The sequence below is a fragment of the Chinchilla lanigera genome, unplaced genomic scaffold, assembly GCF_000276665.1.
Source record: "Chinchilla lanigera isolate Chin_1 unplaced genomic scaffold, ChiLan1.0 scaffold00002, whole genome shotgun sequence".
Classification (NCBI taxonomy): Eukaryota; Metazoa; Chordata; class Mammalia; order Rodentia; family Chinchillidae; genus Chinchilla; species Chinchilla lanigera.
Window position 1 is genome coordinate 45,246,281 of NW_004955403.1, and position 14,892 is coordinate 45,261,172.

The window sequence follows — 14,892 nt, forward strand, 5'->3', positions numbered from 1 at the left end:
CTACCCGGGTTCCTCAAGACAGAAAGACAGAAATCCAGGGGGACAAGAGAGGGCCGCCCCAAGGTGCCTCCCCGTCCACCCACCGGCAGTTAATTAAGGCCACCTCCTGAAGATCCTTGCACTCCACCTTGTCACCACTCCCCTCCCACTGCTCTGTTCACAGTCGTTGCTGTCCTCTGCCCTGAGCGTCATTACAGCCTTCTTATGGGACCCTTTTTATTGCACCACCCATCAGAATCCTATACCTCACCCCAGGGGCCTCCACATCACAACCTGGGAGATCACCTGCTGGCATCTTTCAGCCATCCTGTACCCAGTGCCACCTGCAGAACCCAAAAATCCACAGCCCACAGGTCTTCAAGGGGAGGATGCTCTCTGCCTGCCCAGATAGCTGTCATCTCAGTCCCCTTCAGCGCTGTGTACTTCACAGTTCCCTCAACAAATTTGTCTTCTGCAGAGGACTGGACCCTGCCAGGAGAGACCAGGAGGAGCTCCCTGCCTCTTCAACTGACAAGACCCAACTATCTTCAAGGGATACAGCCTCTCAGAAGTCTTCAGGCCGCCCTCTCCTGGCTGGTGTGGTGGCCCCACCAGAGCCCCTGAAGAGCCCCATGCAAAACTACCCTCAGACGCCTCACCCTGCACTGTGATCGCAGGGAACCCTAAGCTTACCTCCCCTGGGCTGCATGCTCCTCAGTGACAGGCGCTGGAACTTCTACCTCCAAATCCCCAGTGCCAAGCAGAAAGGAAGGAAGAAGATGGATGGACAGACAGACAGGAAGAAGCAAAGAAAGAGGGAAGAGACCTGCAGATGGCGAGTCCAGCAAGGGGTGTCCAACTGCAAAGCTCACAGCAGACCGAGCTTGACTACGGCTTCACTCTCTCTCCAGATTTTGGATGAGGAGTTATTTAAAAGAAAGTCACAGATTCCAGGAAAAAGACTTGTCAGAAGGAAAGGTGGCAGGTACCTGAGAGCCTTATGGGAGGGCTCAGTCTCCAAAGAAACCTGACTGAACCTGTCAGAATAACAGAAACGTGCCAGGTGTGGTGGTGCACACCTGTAATCCCAGCACTTGGGAGGCTGAGGCAGGAGGATCACCGTGAGTTTGAGGCCAGCCTGGGCTACAAAGAAATTCAAGGCCAGCCTGAACTACATATGGTGAGACCCTGTCTCAAAAAAATAAATAACAAAAGTTTTGGCCCTTGGCTTGACATAGGCTCAAGGACTCTGGTGATAAACTGAAGCAGGTACACTGACCTCAGTTGTGAATCTCCTAGAGCTCAAGACCTAGGGTCCCTGCAGACAGCACCCATGGTGGCCATTACAAAGGAAGGAGCAACAAATAGCCGGGGAAGGTAAGTCCAGGTCCCCTCCCAGGGAGCAGGCGGGAAGCAGGGTGTCCTGGGCACCAGGGGACGGGGAGAGCGCTCCCTAACTCACGGAGGCACGGGTTCTCAGTGAAGTCCCTCAGGAACTTCTCACACTCCTCCTCCATGTTCCCACTGCCGCGACAGCTGCACCAGGGCGACACCACGATGCTGGTGGGGCTGGAGTCCACGTAATTGGGGGTCATATCAAACCCTGGGTGGGGAGAGAGGGAGGGAAAGGAAAGAGGAGAGGAGAGCCTTTCCTCTGAGCCCCCAATGTCAGGCACAACAGGGCAGGGAGTCCCCCTGCCCCGGAGACAGACAGACAGACAGACACACACACACACACACACACCCTGCCATCCTAACTGAGCACTGTTATCCCAGGGACCTCCCAATCTGCAGGGACAGAGGGCCAAGCCTTCAAGGACACCAGGCTCCTCATCACCAGGACAGCAAGGAAAACACCACAGCCTTGCCCGCTCCAGGCGGCTTTCGCCCTCACCAGCAAGTGGAGAATGTCCAGCTCTAGAGCCAGGAAGACAAAGGTGCCCACCCTGGGTTGGGTCCCAGTGCTGGTGTCTAACAGCTGGCTGAGCCTGGGCAAGCTACTCCATTCTCTAACCTCAGTCTCCCCATCTGTAAAATGGAAACACCTACACCTTTCTAGTTAAGACATGCAGGGAGAACCCAGTAAGACAGAACCTACAATGTCAGAACCATGCAACAGGTGTCTCCTTTTCTTATTTCCAAAGGCTTAAAAGGCCTCTGGGGCCTTCCCCAACCCCCTCTTTCATGAAGAGCTGGCTCTCCTTTAGCCCGCCTCAAAATCTCTGTCTGAATCTGCCACAGAGAAGGCCGAACTCAGCCTGACTCCCACCAGCTCTGAGCTGGACCGTGGCACCTGCCCTTTGATGCTGGGACAGTAAGAGGTCTCGGCAAGTGCAGACAACGCAAGAGCTTACCGATCATGCCCGCATAGGAGCCCAGACACGCCTGGTAGTTGTCGGCAGGGCAGCTGGTGAGTGTGCGGTAGGAGGCTCGACAGTTGGTATGGAAGTCCGCCAGCCGGGACCTGCATCAGGACGAGACCCAACAGGACAGGAGTTTAGTGTGGTGGCCTTCACGCCTCCTCTGCCAGCCAGAGGCACAGCAGCTCCCCCCGCTGCTCCCCCGGCTGGGCTGAGGATGCCAGGAAGAGGGAAACGTTTACCATTTAATGGGGAACCAAATGTTAAGGTCCTCCAGCTGAGAGCAAGTAGAGGACAGAAAAGCCCAGCGACAAATGACAAAAAGGGCCCCAAAAGGGACAGCAACGCCATGCTCTCGGTGGCTCTGTCCATGACAAGGGCCCAGGCTGGGGGAGCAGAGTGCCAGGGCCAGGGCAGGAGAGCTGGGCCCTGCTTCCGGCTTGGCCACGCTGCTGGGTGATGTCGCCCAAGTTCCTCTACACATCACTCTTCCCACTTGAAGAACAGGTCCAGTAATCCCCGCCCCAGCCACCTCATAGGATCTGTCAAAGGAGCCAGCCCCAGAGAGGAGCGGAGTCTCTTTAGTGACATCTTACAGGCATTCCCACCTGGCTCTTGGGTATCATATCGGAGCAAAGCCCCCTGCCACCTTTCCACCACCTCCGCAATCCCTTTGAGCAGTACTGCCTTGTCCATCCCTGGGCACTGCGGCAGCCCACCACCCATTCCTCTGACTTGCAGCTTAACCACTACACACAGCTCTGCGCTCCCTACACAGCCAGGAGCTGCTTCAAGGCCATGTCTGTCCCCAGTCCCCAGCCCCAGAGCTGAACATGAAGAGCACATTACATGAAGCACGAGGCACCCAAGTCTAACGTTAATGACAGCCCCCATTCCTCCTTCCTCCTTACCCCATGTTCTGGCTGGAAGGTGAGTATCCTTGGCTGGGTGGCCTCTACGTCACATCCTCTAAGTCTCACACAGATCTGGGAACTGGTGACAAGGCCTTGTTCCCTGGCACTGTCCCAGTAATGATCACAGAGTGGGACCTCAGAAACCAGTGTCAGCCAGGATTCACAGGGAGGACCCAGGTCACCTGGCCTCTCCCCAGGCTCTTGACACATAAGGGACCTCACAAAGCAATCCTCAAGTTCACCCCGAATTCAGCTCCCCTGGTTCTCCACTGGAACTGTGTCCCATTTGAGAAAGGGACATGTAGAGGGACAAGGGGACAACAGACAGAGAGACACTGACCTAGCCTGAGCAAGGAGAGAGCCCAGGCTTCCCAGGGACAGTGTCAGTGCCCATGGAGAGGACCCACCACCATGCAGGCCCAAGGGCACCAGGAGGAATCTGTCTACTTCTGCAGAAATTCTTCTTGCCTGGAGGCCCCCCAGTGCTGGCAAAGGGTTTGGGAGGGAGGGCCCCTCTGTAGCATCTGACCCCTGAGGCCTCATGCATGTGTCTCAGCCCCCTGCAGCTGGCGGAAGGTCATAGAATCCAGGGACAAGCGCTCTCAGCTCAGCTCTGCCCTCTCACTGGAGACCGTGAGCAAGTCCCTTGCTTCTCAGGCACTCGGTGTCCTTCACTGAATGAATGAAAATGACTCTTTGTTTATCACTTCAATGGCACCTTCCTGGTCTGGGATGGTGAAAAATTCCCAAAGAGGATGGTGCCACCGAGTCATACATTTTAAAATGGTGAAAATGGTAAGTACAGTTTATGTGATTTTGCCACCATGATCTTTAAGATGGTACCTTCACATCCATCTTTATCATTTAGTCTTCACAAAAATCTGAAAAATTTGTGTGTCTGACAAGCGATTATTATTATCCCATTTGACAGATGAGAAAGCTGAGCCCCCTAAAACCTAAATTAGGTGAAGAACACAAAGATCGAAAGCAGTGCAGCCAAAACTCAAACTCAGAACTCCAGCAGCAGGCAGATACTCTTCCTGGCAGGCCCCACAGCTCCCGTGTGGGAATGAGGGGTCCTGGGCCCTGAGGTTCTTTTCAGAGCCCTCAATCTGCACCTCTGTAAAGGCAATGTCATCTTCCACAAGAAAGGAGCAGAAAATGTGCAGTCATCTCTGCCTTCCCCACTGCCCATTCCTGTACCCTCTGTCTCCTCGCTGCCCAGCCCCAAAGCAGAAAAAGCATCTCCAGCCATGTCCCTTCCCTCCGCCCTTGACCATTAAAGCCAGCGTCTGTCCCACTCTGCAAGGGGTCAACTGGGAGCAGGTGGGGTAAAAGGACAGGTGGTCTCCACCTATGTCCTGGGCCTCTAGAGACCTAACGGGTAGCTGAGACGGGGTAGAGACTGATGGGATTTGGAGACAAAACAAAATCTGTTCTGAGCTGAACCGAGCCCCTTCCAAAAGCATACTGAGGTCCTCTGAAACCCTGGTAGCTGTGAATGTGGCCTTGGTGGAAACAAGGTCTCTGTAGATAAAACGAAGTTAAGATGAAGCCAGTAGATTAGGTGGGCCCTATGTCCAATGACCGGTGTCCTCATAACAGAGGGACACAGATGCAGTGCAAATGCTTTGTGTCAATAGCGGCAGGGACCAGACAGATACATCTGCAAGCCAATAACACCGGGGACTGCCAACCTCACAGAAGCTAAGAGAGAGGCATGAAACATTCTCTGTTGGGGTTTTGGAGACAGCACGGCCCTGCCTTGATTTCAGAGTTTTGGCCTCCAGAGCTGTGAGAAAAGATTTCTGCTTCAAGCTGCCCAGCTTCTGGTACTTTGTTACAGAAGCAGCAGGAAACAATGCAACACTTTTGAAGACAGCATTGTTTTGGCTAATGGCCATATCTCCCTCCAGAAGGAGCCCAGGGGGTGGTATCAGGCACCATCACTGAGCAGGGCTGCAGGTGAGCAAGGCAAGGCATGGCTGCAGCTCCTGTAGGGTGCAGCCCCTGCAGAAAGGGATGAGATGGCCCCTATCCGGTCATCCTTGCTCCTGCCACGTGACTGACAGACTGAAGATGGGAACGGCGTGGCTGTTGACACAGCGTCAGAAGGGAAGGCCCAGCAGTAGCCTCCAAGCCACAGGCAAGGAGTCACCGTTGGCTCACTCCTGGGGGACAACACTGCCGGCCACAGCAGACCTGAGCGTCAACCTTCATGTATTGGGAGCCTGCTAAATGGCTCCAACCCCCAATGGCACATGAGACCTTGCACTCCTCTGGCTCTGCAATCAAGAACCAGACCAGAGGATCTCGGCTGGCTCACCATTCGTAGGATCTCTCAAAATGTCACCAGCTCCACAGGCTGGAGAAGGGAGAGGTCACATGCAGGAGGAAGGTGGCAACAGCCCTTTAGGGGATCCTGAATATTTCCCTGATGGGCCCCAGAGAGACCAGGCATCAGGAGGAGAGGTGGGAGCACGGGAAACAAGTCAGGGGACAGAGCCCAGACCCAAGATAGCAGAGGGGCTCCTCAGTGAGTGGAGAGGGGGCTGATCCAGCTGCTGTCACATGGTCACACTCAGTCCCTGGCTGCAGCTGTGTGACTCCGTGCTGGCCTGCTGTGTCTCTAGTGCTCAATGTCCTCAGCTGTCACAGTGAAGGTGACTGTCAACTTGATTGGCTTATAAGCCACTCAAAGGATTAAAGATTAAAGCACACTTCTGGGTGTGTCTGGGTCCCCAAGAACTATATCTGGCCTTCTCTCTGTTTCCCAGCCACCACGAACTACGCAGCTCTGCTTCACCGTGCCCTTCCGCCAGCTGATCGTGGACTGAATCCGCTTTAACTTGTGTATGTGTCAAGTATTGTGTCCCAGCGATGGGAAAGCTGACTACTACATCAGTCCCCAAATAGTGAGGGCCGCGTGTGCCTGTCTCCACACAAGGCTGCAGTGATAAAGAGCCGATAGTGTGTGTGAGAGAGCTCGGACAGAGCGGAGCCTGGGTACACGGGCGTCATCTTTGTTGTCCTTCCCGACACACGCGTCTTATCCCTGAACTGTGCCTGCTACAGCCAAGTACAACAGGAGGCAGCTTTTCCCAGAGTCTCCCAGAGAAGGAAAACAACACCCATTCTCCTGTGCTGTGGTGACTCTAGGTCTCACCCACCCAGAGCAGCATGAGCACATCAGGGAGTGCTCTTGAGTCCCTGCCAGGCTCCAGACACACGTGGCTGGCCCCCAGCCTCACTCTGGCCTCCTGACACCCCCAGCCCTCTCCGCGCCTATCAAAGACACAGGAAGAGGCACAGAGGCCCTAGAAACCAGGCAATACGCACGAAGCGCCTTCTCCAGGCCGCAGGTGGCCCACGGGGGACAGCACCGTCTCATGACTCTGCGCTGTGGCCTACTTCCTTCCCAGCAGGCCTGTGGGTGGAGCCAAGCCTCAGAGAGGAGACTGTTCTGAGTGAAGGGAGGGAGCCATGGGATTAGACCAGCACACAGTGAGGGGAAGGCGAAAGGAAGGCAAGCAGCTAGCCTTCTGTTCATCCCTTTCTCCGTTCGCAGCACCGACGCAGCCTTGGCAAGCAAGAGTGACAAATGGAGCCATTTAGGAGGTTGCCACGGCCAAGTCTCCAGGAGGCCTTTGATTGCTCAAGCTTCTCTCCGCCTCCAAAGCACGGTTAAGTCCACAGTAGCGGGCTCCCTCTGTCAGCATCAGAGACCAAGTGGTGTCAATTTCCTTTAAGGCCGTGACACATTCCAACTCCAACCATGATGGGAACTGGCTGCATGAACACTCCAGCCCATTCCTGGTGGGCACCATTCTCCAAGGCAAATGTTACCCTTTCATAATACATGGCCAGCCAGCTGGTATGCCTGCACCATCTCCCGGCCAGATGTCACTCTTCCCCCATACATCAGGAGGTCACTGGTCCCTTGGACTCCATTTCTGCTGCCAAGAGCAGACCTTTCCTGGATCAGTCCCATCACTTTGCAGATTTCTGCCTTTAATAGCCCCAGAACAGAAATGGCATAAAGGAAGCATAAGAGGGAGACCAGCAAACAAATAACCAGAGAGTAAAAGCAGGAAGCCAACAAGAGAACCAAAATGCACCAAGCCAAGTACCTCCCCGCTGAGATGGAGACAAGACTGCCAAGGGAGCCCAGGGCAGCAGGTGAATCAGTCCAAACAGCACAAGCCCTCTTCGGGCCTGTTTCTCCAGCAGCTGCAGCCCATTCAATCACAGGAAAACAGCAGCAGGCCAGAGAAAAACACCTGACCCCCAATTTAATGAAAAGGTTACCATATTAACTGCAGAACGTCCAGCTAGTTTGAATTCTACACAAATGATGAATTCTAATGGAAGTTCATCTAGGCCACAGTTAAACTGAACAGTTTTCTGGATCTGCCGTTCAAACTTCACTGGACATCCCATATTGTGATTTGCTTTTAAGGTCAGCCAACCCTATTTGATGAGCACAGGTGCCCCAGCCAAGGGAAAAGGGACAGGGTTGGGCATACAAAGATCAACCCACACAAGCAGAAATCAACCAGATTTTGGAGAGGAGCAACTTCCTTTAAGTCAGTTCTCAAAGTGCAGTCCACAGATGAACAGCATCAGCAGTAACTGGGGACTGCCCGAAAAATTCTCAAGGCTCTACCCACAATGTGAAAGACCTGAAATTCCAGGGGCAGGGGCAGGGGCAGTGATCCACTTTAGCAAGCTGTACAGGTGATTCAGAGACAGGCTACAGGTCAGGGAAGTGGTGACCTGCACAGGTTTGAGTGCTGGGCTTGTGGGCACCTTTCAAACCCCACTCTCTGCTCTCGGATTTAAACACTCCAGCTATGCTTCAAGTCAGAAGGCTTGTGGCTACATCTAAAGACTGCATACATTTGTGCACACACACACACACACACACACACACACACACACACACGTCTCCACAGAGCCACACAGTTGCACTGGGATATACCCTTCTCGGTGCTAGACTTTGGTCTTAGCCCGCAGAAAGAGGAGTTACCTGTGCACCTGTGATCAGTGAAACCCTCCCTTGGCCCAGGCTGTAAAAAGCTTCCCAGACCTACTTCCCAAATTTGACTGGCTTAGAATAACATCGGGGTGAATGACTCCCAGAAAGTGCTGGCCAATACATGGGATTTTTGGTCTGAGGTTCTCGTCAACTTCCCAAAGTTCCTACTTACGAGGCTGTACCTGCTATGTGACTACTATAAAAATCCATAGGTGTCTATTGTTAGAAGAAGTTAGAAGGAGGAAAAGAGGGGGATAACATTTCTGAGGACCTACTATGCGTCTGCCCAAAGCTGTTGTTTAATTTTCTGTATTTCACCATGAGGGCACAGTAACTCAGACAGTCTTTACAGCATAGTCACATGACTGACAGCCAGCACACCCTGGCCAGACACCTGCCAAGGGAAACTGTGGCCACTTACACTGCCTGGCACAAAGGAAGAGGGTGTTCGAATATTTCACGGAGGGGAATGAGGACTCCCAGAAGCGTAAAGAACTCAGGATAGACTGCATGGAGAATTTATGAGAACAGACAAAATAGCTTTAATAGATCTAAATCCCTCTGGAATGGCAATCTGAGGCCCTCTCCAGTGGTGCGGGGCATGGTTAAGTGGTTAAGTTTCTTACCACTGAAAAAATGGAACATACCATTTACCAGCAACACCAGCACCACCCGTGGCTATTTTCTGACATCCCCAGGCCTCATGAGGGACGATATGATCATCCCTCCTCCCCAGCCACGTCCTGCAGGTCGTCACCACTGGGTTCATGAAGCCAAGGAGTAACCTGGCTTGCTTCCCTCCTGTTTGTTCTCTAACTACATAGTGCAGACTCATTCTTTCTGCCTAGAACAGCAGCTCTCCTGGGGGCGACCTGGAGCAAGGGGACTTCCTCCTCGAGACAGGTAGTTCGAATCAAGGCCGTACATGGCCTGCTGGGCCCAGGTAGACACTGGCCCAGGCTGGGCCAATCCAAGCCCCCTTTCTCCACACCACCATATTCTAGGGATGAGAAGGAACACAAGCTGGAGTCCTTATGTGAGGTTTTCCTGGAGCAGGCATGGAAGAACTTTTCTTTTTTTCAGGTTATGAGACACCCAGGTGCAATCATAGATATACAGGGGCCATAGTTCTGGCTTCACGGTCACAGTAAGAACACACACATAAGTAACCTGTATAGAGAAACAAAATTGGGTGACAAGATGAAACAGTCTTATCTGTGCTTGAATCATTGTGATACACCCCTGCCCTTTGTATATTTTATTACATAAGCTAATCAATTCCTTTTTTATTTTCCCTAACCCAGTTGTTTCTGTCATTTAAAGCAAAAAAAAAAAAAAAAAATATTGACTACAACTCAGCTTTATTTGCTAATATTACATGACCTTCTCTGTCTGAGTTCTAAGTAACCAGAAAAAAAGCACACCATGAAAAGGTCAACAGGCCAAAAATCAAATCCACAGTCTGTGCAAGCCATGCAAAAGCACCGGGATGGGAGGAGGGCTTCAACGAGAGCAGCTCTGAGAACAGATCTGATCAACAGATGATGGTCCGACTCCTGCAGGAAGACAGTCCTGGCACACCCAGGACTCATTCTTTGTCCAGTCTACCTAGAGAAGAACAGCTCAAACAGATGTCAACACCACGGAAAGCCACATCACTACAGAAAATGACAAGGATGTGAACTGCGTCAGTATACGAAAATTTAAACATGAAATGATGCTCAGGGATTAAAAAGCAAGAGCCAGTACAATTTATGCCCCCTGGTTACAAATGGGGAAAATGTTAAGCTATGAACCAAGGAGTCTCCAAAGGAAATTTCAAAAGATGCTAACAAAAGACACTGTTCATCATGTTCTCTTTTAATAAAGTTACCTGAAGGTTGCAATTATTTCTTGAAGTTTAGTTGAATGAGGCCTTAAGAATCTTGGGTCATTATAAGCAATGATTTTTCTAAGCCTTCGGTTAGAGAAAATGTTAGTGGTTCTGGACACATCAGTAAATCCAACTGACTCTCTGTCCGAAGATGAAGAAGCTAAGAGAGAAAAGCCTCTATTTCAAGGCTCCTCCCTGGGCAGCCCCAATTTCTGTAGCCTACAGCGTAGACAGAAGCCTGGGGCCAACCCTGGAAAAGGGCTGCCAAGCCCTTCTGGGCATGCCACAGACCTTAGGGCTGACCTCCAAGTAGAAATGCTTGATCTCCTTCCTCAGGGGCCCTGAGTTCTTCGAGAACCCCTGAGCCCCCTCCACAGAAGCACGTCCAATCATGAAAATTTCTGATGTCACACCCACTGGGTTCCTTTGAGTAGCTTACAGAATGGGGTACCAGTTTTCTCTCTCTGCAAAGTGGAGGTGATGATGGTACTTACCTGGTGTAGCCCAGAGGACTGAATGAGATCTCTGATGAGGAAATATATGTGAGTGCCTGGGCAGTGCCCAGCACTCCAGGCTGTGCCCAGTCTCTGCCAAGGCTCAAGCAAAAGGACATAACACCTGTGACTATTAATAAGCACCTCCCATGTTAAAAGAGTGCCCTAGCAAGTGCTTTCACTAATCTCACCCCAAGGTTCCCTGACAACCATTCTCCTACATGGCGATTATTGCCCCTATTTTACAGACAAAGAAGTGGAGGCTGAGTCAGGCTAACTAACTCAACATTGCAAGAGAAAGGCCAGAAGACTTAGGTTCAAATCCAAGTTCCAAAGCCAGATTTTCCCTTATTTTCACTTATTTTCCTTCTGGGGCCACCCGAGGAGATCACTAAGTGCCATCCCACCCCAATAACAGTTCCAGTTTGGAGCTCACTGAGTACCCCCTCTCTCTTCCAGTAAGCTATGAAGGGACCAGGGGAGATATAACAGCCTGAAAGAGGGCAGTGTTTGGAGCCACTGGTCCCCAGATGACCAGAGCAGTCAATTAGACCCAGGCCACCACCAAGAAACCAACATGCCCACCCCAGTTGTGGGCCCACACCCGCTCTGAGACAGGGTCAGGAGGGCCTAGAAGGAGCGGAGGCCAACCTAAGCCCTCTGGATCTCCCCAGAGATCCAGGGCCAGAGGTGGCAGCCAAGACGATTTCCTACTGCAGGAGACCATCGTTAGACGCATCCGCTGACGTCCTCTGAAACCAAACCCCCTTTTCTCCATTTTTCCTCATCCCTTCACCTATGTTCCAAAACTATTACTACCGAGTAAGAGGAGAAAAGAATTAAATGTATGCATCATTTGATTTTAATTGAAGGACTGTTCTATTTCATTGAACTGCTAAGTAAGCTGAACAAGAGATTGTGTTTACATAAGCAAACCCCAAGTCACTATAGACTTGCTGTCACATTAAGTCGATACTTATGAAGGCTCTCTATTTAATTATTCAGTGAGGATTGACTTATTATTGTGTTGAGTGTGGTTAGCCTTGAGCTAGGTAGCCAGCCAGCTGAAAGATTCTTTCAACTTTCTCTGAATGCTGATATGGTTCTTGCTGGTGGTATGAGGTTGGTTTCTTCCTCTCCCTCCCCACCTCTCCCCGCTCTCCTGCCACAGAGCCCACTGCTCCCCATCCACCACCCCCCAGTAGGAGGCAGCAGGCAATCCTGCTGGCTCCCCCTCTCAAACGGCCTTCCTAAGATCAGTCATGAGACTCTGACACATGAAGTCTCACTACCTTAGTTCCTTTGCGCCTAGTATAGCAGTTCCGGCCTTATTCTTCCTAAGCATGATTCTGTAGACATCGTACTCAAAGACCAGATGCTCCCCCAGCCTTGTCATTCCCAACCTATTCCTTCCAACCTCCACAAGATATGTTTCTCAGTCTTTGCGACCCGTCCAAACCCTTTTATTCCAAGGCATTCCAGATAGCTTTTTATATCAAATGACCGGCCCTGAAACAACACATAGAGAAATGTCCAGAGCTCAATGCTTCACCTAAATTGCAGAGCATCTGGAGAGACAGAATAGCAAGGTGGTTAGGAACAAAGTCCTGGGCACCTGGATTCAAACTCCAGTCCTGCCAGTCACAAAGGGTATGACCTTGGACAATGTACTCCCCTTTAACTGAGGACCCTCATCCATATAAAGGAGCTAACCTATTCTGGGAAGGGCAATGGAGATTCCCCTAGAGTGCTTAAGACTGCACTTGGCATGCTAGCGTTGGCTTCACATTTCTAAGCTATCTCTCTGACCTTCCTCGGTTTCCATGGGCCATCATTTGCCATCCTGACCTCCACTGGTAACTGGGACACTGACAGTCTCTATCAACTCATCTCAACTCTTTCTTACCTCTCCTAGTCCAAACCCTTGTAGCAACACTGACCGCACATACTCCCCAACCATGACGGTTCCTGCTCCTTCTTTGTGGTTCCTAACTTTCCAAACCCAGGTCAGGTAAGATACCTTCCAGAAAACCTCCTGAATGCCTTGCCCCACTCTGAATGTGTTCACAAACTCCAATCACTCCTTGCATCATCACGTGAGTGGGCAGGTGAGTGAAAGGATGGATGGATGCATGGATGGGTAAGCAGATGGGTGGAGGATAGGTGGGCAGGTGAGTGGATGGATGGATGGACAGGTGAGCAGATGGGTGGAGGATGGGTGGGATGATGCAAGGAGTGATGGTTGGGTGGCTGAATGGATGAGTGGATGATAGTATGGGGGGTGAATGGATGGAAGGATGAATGAAGGAACAGATAAATGAGGACTGCATCTGGAAGCAAGAGGGGCCGGGGATTTAGCTCAGCGGCAAAAGCGTTTGCCTGGCAAGCGCAAGGTCGTGAGTTCGGTTCCCGGTACCGGAGAAAAACATCTGGAAGCAAGAAAAACTTTCCTCTAAGCAACAGAGAATCTGAGAACTCTCCTAACACCTCCCCTTGAAAACTTAAATCACAGGCAGATCTCAGGCTAACAGCACAGAAAATCTTGTCAATGTTAAATTTACCTGGGAACCAAGGTAGCCTAACCCCAAAAAATGCCCTCCAGTGGGTATGTCATTCTCCCTTCCTCTTATCCTACTTGGTGGCTGTTAAGGCTCAAAAAAGTCTCTCTACCATCTCTGGTAATAGCCATTTGCTAAAGGAGGCCCAAGTGGCCTGCAAGAATTAACACACATCCTTAAGCACCACTCTTAACTTAACATGAAGAAGTGCCTTGGGAACCTACGAAAGAGAAGCCAATGTGTCCCTGTGGAGAAAGGCTGGATAAAGTGTCCATTCTGCAGCAAGCAGGAAGGCAAAGGTAGCGAGTGATGGGGCAGAGTACAAGGGTCAAAACATCTGCTGCTTACAAACCATAAACCCTGGAAATATTCCTGTGCCTCCCAGTGCCTAGGTGGGTGTGACCACGGAGAAGGTATTTGGGGGACTAATGCAAACACGTAAGCAAAAGTATTTCTGAAATTAGAATGTACTAGATACATCTTTAGTATTCTTCTTAACGAAAATAAGAAGAAAATCTGACAGTTCCACTGCACCATAATCCTCTTTTTTGCCTGGCTGGACAGACAAGCGCCCGGTGCAGGAGTGGAGCAGAAGGGGACAGGTGGGCAGAACACAGAGCAGCTTGCACAGTGCAGCCCAGACCCAACGGGAAGCAGAAAGGAGCAGGAGTGGCTGGCTGGCCTCTGCTCTGAGAAAGTACAGGAGCCCTTGGGCCTTCGCACTCCTCCCCCGCACCTTCTATTCCAGGCCTTCTAGAACAAGATGCATGGACAAATATTTTTCCTATCAGGCAAATATCTGGGCAGCTATGTCACCACTAGGAGTCTTTCTCATTATATAGACTAATGAGAACGCTGTGCTTCTCAGAGCAATTTATCAAGGCAACATCCATTATAAATGACATTTTTCCTGAACTAACAAAGGATATGAGGTTGGAGAAACTAGCTAAAAGGAAATGTTTAGCTGATTCCAGAAACCATTCAGGAATTTAATTGCCTACCCCCTTGCTGGTCAGTCCTTTCTCCCCTAAGTGTTCTCCCTCCCATGTAGAGCCCTCACTCTGCCCACCCAACCCCGAGCCCCGGAGCCAGGAACCCAGAAAGGGAAGCACATCGGCTCCAGGACCATGCTGCCCACAGGGAGGGTAAAGACTTAAGCGGTAGCATTGCTGGAGCATATCAGACCAGATTATTTGTGGTCCCAACTTGCTGATGCAAGATGAAAAATACAGCAAACTGCAGCTGCTGAACTCAGCTTTTTTCTTTTTCTTCCTTCTTTCCCTTCGCTGAGGTTAGTGTTTTACAAAAAGGGCTTTAAAAAATAAAATCCATACACTGAGGGGTTCCAACCTGTCCATGTAAGGTCAGGCACATGGAATGCAGTGTGCAGGGAGGACAGAGCAGGAGACTTTCATCTCGCCTGCATGCAGTAAGCACTCTCACTCACAACCCCACAAGAACACCCAGGCCAAGGCCCTGCCGTGTGGACAAGGCCATCCACCTCTCAGGCTGAAAGTCCTCAGGCCCAAATCAGAAGTCCTTTCACCCAGCCCTGACTCTTACTTTCTTCTCTGTTCCTACTCCCCAACTCTACAGCAACTGACAATGCTGGGTCTCCCTCTGACGTCACAGGGCTGGACCCCAGGGAGCAAGGCCCTGAGCCAGCTCTCACCATA

General features: G+C 51.2%; 1 protein-coding gene across 3 annotated transcripts in view; it reads right to left on the minus strand.

Annotated features, from left to right (window-relative positions):
• The window catches only part of Gfra2 (GDNF family receptor alpha 2), an 89,665-nt gene that overhangs the window by 11,120 nt on the left and 63,653 nt on the right, over positions 1-14,892 (minus strand). For all 3 annotated transcript variants that reach the window (XM_005373637.1, XM_005373636.1, XM_005373635.2), the window contains 2 exons: positions 2,334-2,443; positions 1,442-1,582 (listed from right to left, as the gene is read on the minus strand). In XM_005373637.1, the coding sequence (XP_005373694.1) occupies positions 1,442-1,582; positions 2,334-2,443 (251 nt within the window). The remainder of the gene's footprint in view (positions 1-1,441; positions 1,583-2,333; positions 2,444-14,892) is intronic.